Here is a 13,101-nt window from a genome sequence, read left to right as displayed (position 1 = left end):
ATATACACCGATGACATCATCGCGGGTTGATACCTTATTACTCATTACAATAAATTCATCGTAGCTGACGACCGCCATTCACTAGCTTCCATCAAGTTCAACAAGTGAGCCTCCACCAGCTTGTATCGATTGTTGCAGACTGCCGCTGTAACCAGACCAAGACGGCCGTATAATAAAATACACCGGAACAGCTTTAACTTTTTTAAATGTCCAATTAAAAAATCAAAAGAAGGCCAAATTACCGTAAACGTGACCACGTGACTGTGATAGAGAAGAGGAAGGACGAACTGTAACCAAGAGAAGTGGATGATGAGTCATGGTGGAAACTAGAATTGTTGAATGAATCTTATAGTCATGCAGAGAGGGGTCTGTTTGTTCCTCTCCCTTCTGGGTCTGGGTAAGTCACCTATTTGCTACATTTTGTCAATTGTTGAAACTAATTATGCAGATCTGTAACCGTATACACCTGGGCAGGTGCAGTCGATAGCTTGAACATTTATGTCAGTCTACTGATAGTAGCATTATCTTGAGGAATTTAAAGACCATACTACAGATGATTTATTGATGAATTGAACAAATAAAATCATCTACGGTAAACTGCGACAAATTTCACGTTAATTTATCAAACTTATGTGCACCGCGTAACCAGTGAAACGTTGTGTTATATAGAGCTGTAATCATGCCGTGGTGTTCATTCAAAACACGGCATATGTAATATAGCGTATTTTGAATATCAAGAACGTTAGTTGTGAAATCGGTAGGCTGGATACTGACATGCATTGTTTAAATCAAGGAATCAACCGATTTTTATCCTCGCTACTAACCCACCCCGCCACCCTCTCAATACATTCTTTTGTGAATAAGAATCTGTTAAACAAAAGTAATTAAAAAAAATTTGACATACACTCTATCCTTTTGCCGCACTATCGTTCTCTGACGATGAATGCACGACTGTAATTAATATGGTGAAATGTCATTAGCTGTAGTCCTCCGATTCGACTCTAGATTTTATCTCTTCAGTGTCCCAGTTCTGTACGAAAGAGGTTTTTGTGTTCTACTAATTAAGAATGGTGAGTCCCAGTTTGTAGATTAAAAGCTGCTGTCAATATTTCCAAAAGTTTGTAGTTCACAGATTATTTTTAAAGTGAATCATGTCAACCTCACCCCAGCAGTTTAAATTTTATACAATACAATGTGTGTCCTCATCGTAAACTAATGAATAAAGAATCGCGAGTACACAGATCACAGAGCTGAGAGGGAGAAAACTGAGCCATACCCCGTAATTCATAAAACCCGGATATTGCCATACAGGACTGCACTAACCCGGATATTGCCATACAGGACTGCACTAACCCGGATATTGCCGTACAGGACTGCACTAACCCGGATATTGCCGTACAGGACTGCACTAACCCGGATATTGCCGTACAGGACTGCACTAGCCCGGATATTGTCGTACAGGACTGCACTAGCCCGGATATTGCCGTACAGGACTGCACTAACCCGGATATTGCCGTACAGGACTGCACTAGCCCGGATATTGTCGTACAGGACTGCACTAACCCGGATATTGCCGTACAGGACTGCACTTTCTTGGATTTTTTTTTTAATATATGAATATGTTAGTCATGAGATTAGCAACCACATCATGATAATGATACAATAATAAAGTTATAAAAATAATGGTTACGATAGCGTAGACATATAATACGTGCAATCTGGTTAAACTACAGATCTCTCCAATAGCTCTGCGTTGTGCGCTATATAGGCCTATGAGAAATTGTATTTTTAATAGATTGCATATGTAGTGTGTATATTGATAAGGCTGGGGGCATATTGTTCTGAAGATTTTAGGGATGTTCTGCTGGGACACTTTGAACTGTGACCTCATTCAAGGTCAAGAAATTGGGGTCTATACATAGATACGCTGCATTCCAAAAGCTTTATAAAATACAAAATAGGATAGCCTTGCCAAATGTTTGCAAAATACGTCTACTTTCAGAAATGTTTTCAAAAACTCAACGCCCACTGTCAAAATTGGTCTTTCTATTGGCTTATAAAATGCACATGAAATGGACACATTTTTATATTTCTGAAAATAAATGCCGAGTTGCTTGGATAAAAAATCTAGTACGTTCTGGTAACAGAGGACCTTAGCGATTTGAGACATGTCCCGATATTATATCTTTTTGATGTCCAATGTCCTATAACATGCATTATGTATACATGCATTATTGTACAATTATTTAGATCAATATCAAAGGGGACAAAAGCTCTCAATGAATGGCAGAGTCTCCTGTTCTACATCAATTCAAAATTTGGCATGCAAGCGGATTCCCTATCTGGCAGAATAGATTCTGTTGACGAGCTATCATTGTAGTAGTTCGGGGCGCTGAAATGCATTTCCTGTTCTGAGTAATTTCGGACGGTAATCAGTGCTCGTTATAAAAATTACATCGCGGTTGGACGAGAAGATTTCAGCTTAGCTGTTTTGCATTATCTATTTGATATCGCAAACGCGTAGACTGAAGGTCATTAGCTGGGCAAGGTCATGTAAGGTCGAACACAAAGGTCAATTCCTGTTTATTTTCAATGTGTCAAATCACAGTGTTTTAATGCATACCCTTGTCGAACAGAACATCCATGAACATTTAGAAAATGTGTGTTTTAATTTGGCATCGTCATGTAAAGGGCATAGCAGAAATTGACCCATGGGTATCATTAGTTATTCAGGTTCATTCAAGTGTGAACGGAGATATAAAACCTGGAAGTATTTCAAACACCGGAGAGCGCAGCAGCGTCGGGGTGTAAGGAGTACAAACTACAGAGTAAATCCTCGTACATTCTTGACTGAAATGGAAAACGAATTTACTTCCTGTAATATCTCGAAATATGTCTTCCATATCTGCTTCATATTTGTATGCTTTATTGAACATGTACGTTTACGACGAATACTAACAACTCAACTTTATGACAAACGGAATAATGTCAGCTTCTCCATCGTCGTCAACTTTCCATATCTATGTAGTAACATTCCATTATCACCTGCATATGGTGTTTATATCTCTCGACTGATTCGATACACGAGAGCATGAGTTGCGTATGATCAGTTTCTAAATCGAGACAGACTACATGTACTTATAAATAAATTTAACATTTTCTTCTTTTTTTGAAAATTAATAATATACAACTGTTCATTAAAATATATGCATATAAGAAATAATTTTTTTTTTCGAAAATACATGAGGGCATTAACCGCGACTCTTCACGCCGGCCTACTTCGTGACGCGCTTCATGAAACGTATGCTGACGTGAAGCGTTGTAGTTCATCCCCTCGTGTACCTTTAAAAATGAAAGCTATTTTTTCATATTTACATTCTACTTTCGTTTCTGTCGGAATTTCCAGCTGTGAAAGCAGATGTACTGTATCTCTCAAGATTCAAACGAACTTTGTTAAAATTGTGCATTCGCATTCTTGAGGCTGTCATTACAATTGGTAAAGATGTCGATGACAAAAACATGGGAATTCTAAATATGAAAATGTGAATCCTGTATAGAATCACTTAAAAAGTAGGTATGATATTTAAGATGTCGACACAATTAGCTCATTATGATAAATCACACACCGGCGAACAGTATCATGTTTAGGACAAATTTATGAGCAAATAATATTTTTCTTGTAGAGACAGCCGCGTGCAAGGATTACGTCAGCCATACTCATAAAAATATTAAGTACAATTGTCCTAGATTGAGAATTCGTGCAAAAAGAAATCAAAACAAAAACGTGTTTATACGCAGTAGCTTAAAAACAAACCTCCACGTTCACTCTAGTGCCACTTGACGACAGCATTGAGGTTCTTGTCATGTAACAGAACACAGCAGTAAACTATTAAAAACTCACGACATTATTTCAATAACAGCATGTCAGAACCAACAGAAGGGGTAAACAGCCAAGGATGAGATCAGCTTCAGTATTGGACAGCCATTGAAGAACCCCATAAATCTGTAGATTATTATATCTGGGCGTAAAAATCTTGTGAGAACAGGGGGATTGTTTGAAATCGTAAAACCTTTCTTATCTGAATCCGCGAACGATCCGCACCCCGAGAGATAAATCGAACACATGTGAATCAGTGTTTGGTGAGGTTTTAGATGCGTTCGAATTGTATTCCGGAATCGATGTATACATTCGTAACAAGGCATACCTCAATAATTCGTAACAGTATATGATGAAAACACTGATCCTTACCGATGTGTGGTGTATATGTAGTGTGTGATACTTGTATATATGTGATATATGTCTCTTGATACTCTTGATAAAGACGCAATGCGTCGAAAATTTGAGGTTTAAATAAACAACTATTAACTTCTGATTGGCCGTGTATCTTTTTAGATCCCACACTTCAAGAAAGTTGGGTGTTGTTGGATTTTTGTGCAGATAGATAGATAGGTAGATAAATAGATAGATAGGTAGAGGTAGAGAGAGAGAGAGAGAGAGAGAGAGAGAGAGAGAGAGAGAGAGAGAGAGAGAGAGAGAGTCAGCTCTGGTGTGTTTGCCCAACTCTTTATTTTGTATTGCTTATGGGAGTTTTGAGATTGATCACTGTTCGTTATCTTCATCTTTCAAGATAGAGAGAGAGAGATGATAAAATGTGTAAAGTGAGAACAATTTCAAATTCTGTCCTCACAATTACGTCCCCTTAAACATGAACCAGATACAAAGTATTAATGAGGACAAGTGGTGTGAGGACATGTTCTCACTAATATTTTCTCTCAAAACCATTTGTTCATAATTCGAAAGAGAGTATTAGATAAATTTTATAGGTGTTCCAATAGCTATGTCTAACATAGTATGATTGTCCTTTACAATAACATGCGTGTGTATTCTCTTCTAGATATTGTGAGGACGTCCTCACTTAACAGGTTTCATCGGAGGTAGAGGTTTTGGTATCAGAATTGTGCTAAAATGGTCAGTTATTAAATGTGTTAACAATTTGAGCATTTTTTTTTTTAATTTCTTCTTGATAACTACCATTCCAATTCTATATTCAAGTTTAGCATGAAACATTTTTTGGACATTGGGGATATACATTGTAAATTTCAGGATTTATGCACCCCAGGGACCTTAAGGGGGAAGGGGGCAAAAATTGAAAAAAAAAATTCTTCTTCACATCCACCCTTGTAAGAAAAACTAAGTGACAGTAATTTAGAGCAGGATGGTCTCTACAAAAAATGTAAATTCCATGATCCTTGGGTTTGAGGTTCTGATCCAGGGTGGAGCTAAACTTAGTATATACACTGTACTAGTAGTGTTTATGTGTAAAACATTAAAAAACATCTTTAATGCCATTAATACTAAATTGAAACTAAATACAATCATGTTCAGAAGGAGTGGGTAGCCCTTCACAAAAATTGAAAATTTAATTACTAGTACCCCAAAGGTAGGGGTTTTGATATCAGGGTGGGGCCAAAATGGTCAGTGCTGAGATCTGTGAACAACTGACAATTTTTAACTTCTTCTTGATAATTACCATTCCAATTGCATTCAGTATCTCTTTCTACAGCACTAAGTTGCAGATGTCTTTCAATCCGTTTTGATATATGATTGATCTTTTTTTGCTCTAAAGATTATTATTTTTTTTTTTTTTGCGTTTTGAATGAGTAGTTATTTTCCCATTTGTTCCAGACTCCAGCTATGGATTTTCATGCTTTCCTCACCATACAATTTGTTTTCATACATGCATGACACAGGGAACGCAGATTCTAACGATTTGCAGCACAGCACAGAGGACACGGTTTATTTACATCAAGTGCTCCCGTGTTTTGAAATCAGCAGAGATATTTGGCTTCTATTTACATTAGGTTTTTTTTTTTTACCTCCAATGTAACAAATGTACTTCAGAAATGAACCAGAAAGGATAAGTGCAAGATAGATAGATAAAGTACACGCACGTGTTTTTGGTTGGTTTTTTTTTCTGACGGTCACAGATTTTTAATTTCCTTCATTACTCAATATTCACGTGGTGTGCTATCACATCATATAGACACAGGGGCCATCGGCGGGTCTTGTGTTGTTATCAGTTTTTACAACTCTTATCTTCATTTATGTATGTATTGACAACTTTCATTTCATTTTTGCGCACCTTAAAATCGTTATTCTGATAGCCGGGTCACGTGTATACGGCATACAATGCTCGCATTACTCATTTTCACATCTGCTTGTTAGAAGAAACTTTATCAATTGCAACATTGTCCTAAAAGTAGTTAAACCAAAGGAAACTGAATAGTAAGACTCCGAAATACCACAAGAAAACGAGTAAAGTTTAAGAGAAACGGAAGTTTTAGAATTGACAAAAGCTAGGGTCATACTGCACATACCATACAGAAAAATTATCGTGCAATTTTTAAAAATGTATCGACTTATAGTATGTTAAGAAGCAATGTCTCTCTAATCACCGAAATCATTTGTTCTTTAATAATGCATTAATTTTGCTTTATAGACGTTTAAGGTCCCGTTGGGATCCGGGTTAGAATAGGTCCTCAGTACACCATAGCTTGTCATAACAGTGGCGTAGCTTCCATTGAGGCAACCGAGGCAGCTGCCTCGGTAAAAAGAAAAACCCACCTTTTACGTTGTTAAAATGTCCCAGACCCCCGGCCTCGGTAATATTCGAACCCAAGCTACGCCTATGCATAAGAGATGACTAAATGGAGCGGTCCTTCGGATAAGACCGCAAAAACCGAGGTCCCGTGTCACAGCAGGTGCGGCACGATAAAGATCTCTCCCTGCTCAAAGGCCATTAATAAGCGCCGAGCATATAGGCTAAATGTTGCATCCCTTCACCGGCAGTGGTGACGTCTCCACATGAGTGAAATTTTCTCGAGAGGGATGTTAAACAATATTCAATCAATCTATGCATTTAGATTATGATTAAAATGCAAAATGTTTTTAAACATACATGTATTTTAAGCCATAATGTTTGTCACCGTTTGAGTTATCCCCCCTGTCATAAGGATATCATGTAGAATCGTATATACTAGAGGAGCCCCGACCTGCTGCCAGATTAACATTAGATAGTGCCAGTAGCTTCTGGCGTCTGCGGTCCTGTTCAGCAGGTGCCGAGTAAACTTCATCAATTACAGGCACGTGTGGCAGGTGTATTCTTCACGTGTCTACGCGCCCGATTTTAGAACTGAATGAATCGTTTTCAATACACTTTGATTATGCTGACTAAGAATACATGTAGTGTATGAGGAGTGTTTAATCATACGTTTTACAAATAAAGATCGAGTTTTCTTTTATGTTGCAGGATAACCCCCGAGGTCGAGAAATGCTATTTGAAATATAAAAGCCGAGGTGTTAGCCGAGGCTTTTTTAAAATTAATATTTATTTCAAACAACATTTCGAGACCGTGGAGGTTAACCTGCATCGTCCACGAAAACTCGATCTACTACAGCCCAATGTAGAAATATACTGCCGATCGTTTACCTGTCTACAAATTAGGTCACTGTGACGTCATGACAGTTTCCGAAACGAACTAAGCTTACATGTTTTGCTGACGAAATAGATGAAATGGTAGGATATATCAGATGTATTTTGAAAAAAGATTTCAAATATTCAGTTTGACGCTGACGGATTTCATCAACTAGTTTGAAAGCATAGTCCAATCAAGAAAACCACACATATATAGAAGAGAGTTAGCTTTTCCGTGAATCGACATCTTTGTACATCGGAATGCAAACGATTGCTTCAATGTTTATAAATTTGTTTTACGCCATGTATTGATAGATTTTTATAATTATAAAATTGAATTATCAGTTATTGACTTTATTGTTAAACATTTACCGGCATTAGCAAAACACGAAATGCAAGCGAGATGTGTATCAATTTTCTCATAATCAGTTATTACGTATGAAGGTATATCGCAGAATAATGACGTTTTAATGAATATCAGAAGGTATGTTTGAACACAAATATGTAAGGATTTTTTTTATTGAATTCATGAGACGGCAATACAAGAATACAACGATACGAGGCCTCAATTGTGTGCATTTGTTGTGCGCCGTAAATCGAAGGTTTTTATAAGGGGCGGATCTGTAGCTCTCTGATCTGTCCCCATATTATCTCAGAGGGCTACACTTCTGCAGCTATATAATTAGTACCTATAGTGACTGTAACAATTAATATGCTTTATTTTGTTGTGTAGGAAAGACAACCTTTATATTGACTTACTTATGATCTGTTCAACATAGTTTCGTGTTAGTACGACCGTGAAGAGCACTTTTGAAAGACGTTATGAAAGTTGCAATTAATACAGTACCTCTGGTATAAAGAGAATCATGTCCTGTTTGGGAACGGCAAAGGTTACGGCGCTGCTTCCTGTTTAAACAGGGGATTCAAGTCAAGTTCGTTACCATTGAAAAGGTTGTTTTATGTTATTGGTTGCACCACTTGATGTTTCATCTTTTCATGTAAATTCAATTACAGAACATGTATAATTAGACAGGAAAAGCTAGTGGTGACTAATTTACACGTGGCATGTTAACCCATTCCGGAAGTATGGCAAACGTGACATGATAGCGCAATGAGGATGTGAACTAGTCAGATTCTCAAATGCTGAAGGTCTCGGGAACCTTACGAGATGTGAACTGCCATTAGATCACGTGACGTGATATAATAAACCATGACTCACACTGTAGCATTTATGAATGCAAGACTCGAATGAAGCATAACGGAACAGCACATGTTTATTTATTTGCGTCTAAAGGAAGTTTCACGGGTCACCCTCCTCTTGCATTCAGGTCGCCATGTTGTCGGCGGCTTCTTTATTTCAAAGAACCTGTTACACCGAAATATACAGAAAAAAAATAAATGCGTTCAAATGATATAATTTTCGGAGTAAAGGTATGAATTTATTGAATTTCCAGATCGCTTGTATTGTTGATGGCTAAACCTCTGCAATATACAAATTCAGAGTTTAATGCATTACATAAATAGGAGAAGCAGTTATTTGTATTGTACGTGAATATGACCTCATTATAACTCCCAGGCTCGTAGTGCTGATCCATCTGACGAGATTTTTTTTTTAATACTCTGTTCCTTCAAATTGTTTTTGCAAATTCCTTTTAAGTCGGCAACTTCTTATGCTTTAAAACTTAAAGGCGTGAAATAATTCTCAGCATTTTGTATGCTTTGTATGCTATGGAGGCTGACAGCAACATGCTCATGAAGTCAGAGATGGTCGGAGGCTAATGAGAGCTACTGTAGGGTTCAAAGACTGCAATGCTTTGAATGCAGATAGACTGCAACAGATAGTGTGGTACTGCACACATTAAAGACAAGGTTTAGTTTTGAATTTCATTTTAATGATCTAAGGCAAAAATAATTTTCAACCTTACCATGACCGACTCTTTAAAATAGAATTGATAGACATCATAGCAAAACGTCTTTTCTTGCCAACGAAGTCCTAACAATTCAATAATCGTTGCTTTTTTTAATAACTAGATCTACACATATCCCTGACATGCATTGCAATATAATTAGATACCACGTTTACCTTTCGTGAATGTTCCCTTCCTCTTTGAGTTTTGGATAAGTATAGAGAATAGCTTCTACTTTCACTTTCAGGCTTCACGGCAGTGGAGTCCACGTGTCCTGCAGACGCCGTGCAGACAGTCAAAAACTGTATCAGTACCTCCATTCCATCCTTTCTCCCGTCAAAGCAGCAGTCCATTGAGGCCGAAATTGAAATCATGCGAGGGGCATGCCGGTATGTAATTAAAAATCTACAATTGTACCCATAATTTCAGATTTCTGGACCTATTTTCTGTCTGATCAATTACAGTATTCCTGATTCTGGACTACCAACCAAATGAAAACTAGCAATTTTAAGGTAGTTTATGGGGGAAAAGATGTCTTTGAATAGGATTAATTTGAAAAAAGACACAATGATTGCTAGTATGAATAAATAATTCCAGGCTTTCTCTCTGCTCTCTTACGGTTTCCAACAAACTTTTAAAAAATAAAAGGTTATGTCCATTTCCATGTGCCTTCAAGATGAATATAACATTTCATTTTTCCAACGTTGGATCAAAAAATTAATTGGGAAATTCCAAATGGATACTAATTGTTATCATTTTTGGTCGTCCAATGAAAACTCGCGTCTCTAATCACCTTTGACTAGGTCCTGCACTCCAGATGTAAACAAAGATGACCAATCAGGTGTCGTTCGATACACTGTAGTAGCCGGTTTGATGTCTTGAATTATTTAATCAAATAATAAACAAAAATTCGCGTCTCTAATCAAGTTTCCATAAGGTCTTGCACACTAGCTTTAAACAAAGATGGCCGACCATGTATCATTTCGTTAGCTTATGTAACCAGATTCGATGGTATAAATTATTTAACCATTTAATATAAACAATTATTAGCATTTTCTCGGTTAATACGATGCTTTAACTATCTGAGAAGTACAAGACTTGACTTTGAGAGTAGCTAAAGCATTGACCGAGAAAATTTCAATGATTGTATAATAAGCATAACAGGCACTTCAACTTTCAAAACTGCGGCTTTCTTTGAAATATATGTATTACTAGTACCTGTGTTACAATACAAAGCACGACTCAGTCTTAAATAAAATCATAATTACACGTATTAATCCAAAAAGCTTTGTTTAAAGTACGAAGGGAAAATATTTGATTGTGGACAGACAAATTGGCAGACTACACGTTTCAAGTATGGTGCAATTGCTAAGTGGAAAATATTTTGAAATTTAAAACAAATTAACTGTTGTCAACCCAGCGTCAAAAATAAACTGCAACAACAATGCCTTTACATGATAAAATGATAGTGGCAAGTTTAACGTTGAAATCATGTTGCATCTTCAACTTGGAAAGAAGGTGGATTCAACGTTGAAGTTATACATCTTGGACCTTGTTACAATGTGGGAAAGTTGTTGATGTTTCAACTTTGATTCTTCAACGTCGAATCATTGTTGTTGTTATCATTACTATTCAACGTAATCCCAATGTGGATGCCTGCTGGAATGCTTATTTAAGAGTTATTAAGAGAGCACTAGCCATTTCAGCAATATCCAGTATTTTTGTGCTGCATGGTCTATATTTCAATGTATAGCATTTACAACCTTGGTTGTTGCAGTTCTTCCAGCCTGTTTGAAACTTCTAACTGTGTAAAACGGGTGATGGATAAATGTACCGGCATGACGGACGAAGAGCAAAACCTACAGCGGCTCTTCAGTTACAAGGATATCGAGAAAACCACGAGATATTTCTGTAACAATTTCGATCGTACGTTTGGAGACTTTTTAAAAAAAATTTATTTGTTGTTGTTGTTTTTTGGAATCCATATTCTATAAGAGGGAAAACCAATGCTCATTAGTGACATATTTCTTTGGGGTTTTTTTCTGTAGTTTATGAAAAACACATACGATGTGTTCAAGATCAACACGAGGCTGCTTATAACTGCTCCCGACCACAGATTGAGAGCTTCCGTCGGAAAATATCGGCTAAATCAGCTATGGAAGTCATGATTCTCTCTAGCTGTTCGTGAGTAGACACCTATTTCTTTTTTCATCATTATTAAACAATCTAAACGACGAGAAGTTTTGTAATTGTATCACAGAGGTTTCACTTTCGATTATTGTTGACAAAGTGAAAAAAATTTAAAGATCTGTCATGAGATTTCTAGAAACTAGGAAATAAATGTCTGTCATAAAGACTCAATACTCAAAGAATGAAACACTATGTCCCATTCATGACGCTGTTGTATTTGTATTTGAGTCATGCACTATGTGCATTGGTAATCGCAATAGTGGTGCATGCTTTTATTTTTGGCTATGATAGTCATGCTTTCCATTCTGTTTTAGTACCCACCAAATTTTGACTGAGTGCTTATTGGAGCCAGTGTACACAAACTGTGGCGGACCTGCTGCTATGTTCTTAGAAGAAATCACTACGAATCAGCGGCCCCCCGTGTGTCAGCCATTAAAGCCAAAATACAACTCTCAACAGGGTGGCAGTCGTAACGGCGCTACTAGTCGGGAAGTGACGTCAGCAACGATGCTGTGTTCAGTATTGTTAATGATTGGTTTTCCTTTGAAATTATATGGACTTTTCTAAAAATAATGGTGTTTTGTCCTCTGGAGCGACAATCGTAGAACGAGTCCACACTCATAGACTTCATAAAGATAAAATTCCTTGTTGAGAAAACAAACTATTCGTATGCTAATCATGATATTTCGTCATCACTCGTGACCTGTGAATGCATGCTAATCATGATATTTCGTCATCACTCGTGACCTGTGAATGCATGCGCAAACCTTTCAACGGTCTTCCTTCTGTGATATGGATGTGAATATTGTTTATACTATATAGTCTGGAATCAAAGCTGATTACCGTTGAGATATCCTTGTTCTGTTAGAAAACAAAAGGTACATTCCATTTCCTAGATTATAGTATTAAATGCCTCTACTAATATTACACCGCTTCAACAGAGCCATGGGCTGCCACGTGTAGAATTTCACCGACTCCAATAGCCATTATCTATACAGAAAATTGTCATGACATCAACTGTTACAAGTTTCATTCGCTACTTACGTATATATATATGTCATGACGTTAATGCGAGTTACCTTAATTAACATATGTATATACAAGTCGTGACGTCAATGCTTGTTATTTTTACATGTACGAAGAATGCTTAATTTTAACAGTATTTAGCTCATTGTATATTTGAAAAATATCCATTGTACATGTTAATATTTTTACGCCTACCACGTTGGATGGATAGTTTTAAATAAAAAAAGTAATATATACCTTGTGTATTTATTTCAAAAGACTCTGGAGTTATCGGTGCTGAGATCTCACGGTTTTATTTGGATATTATATTTGGGATATGTTGTATGTACATGAAATACCATATACATTATATGTATTCAAATCTGTTTAAAACCACGTTTGAGGCCTACACAATGATATGATTCTACAGTATTCGCAGAGCTGGTTGAAAACAATGGGGGATCAAAGTTTTACACACACACACACACACACACACACACACACACACACATATATATATGATG

At 36.9% G+C, this 13,101-nt stretch overlaps 1 protein-coding gene across 3 annotated transcripts in view; it reads left to right on the top strand.

Moving 5' to 3' along the window:
- The window catches only part of LOC125656896 (uncharacterized), a 14,030-nt gene extending 1,196 nt beyond the window's left edge, over positions 1-12,834 (top strand). For all 3 annotated transcript variants that reach the window (XM_056143787.1, XM_056143786.1, XM_048887520.2), the window contains exons 2-6: positions 65-397; positions 9,630-9,771; positions 11,160-11,308; positions 11,431-11,566; positions 11,887-12,834. In XM_056143787.1, the coding sequence (XP_055999762.1) occupies positions 340-397; positions 9,630-9,771; positions 11,160-11,308; positions 11,431-11,566; positions 11,887-12,139 (738 nt within the window). In that variant the 5' untranslated portion in view covers positions 65-339 and the 3' untranslated portion in view covers positions 12,140-12,834. The remainder of the gene's footprint in view (positions 1-64; positions 398-9,629; positions 9,772-11,159; positions 11,309-11,430; positions 11,567-11,886) is intronic.
- Positions 12,835-13,101: the final 267 nt, after the last annotated feature.

Source organism: Ostrea edulis, chromosome 7 (assembly GCF_947568905.1).
Source record: "Ostrea edulis chromosome 7, xbOstEdul1.1, whole genome shotgun sequence".
NCBI lineage: Eukaryota > Metazoa > Mollusca > Bivalvia > Ostreida > Ostreidae > Ostrea > Ostrea edulis.
This window is presented reverse-complemented; position numbering and strand designations above follow the sequence as displayed.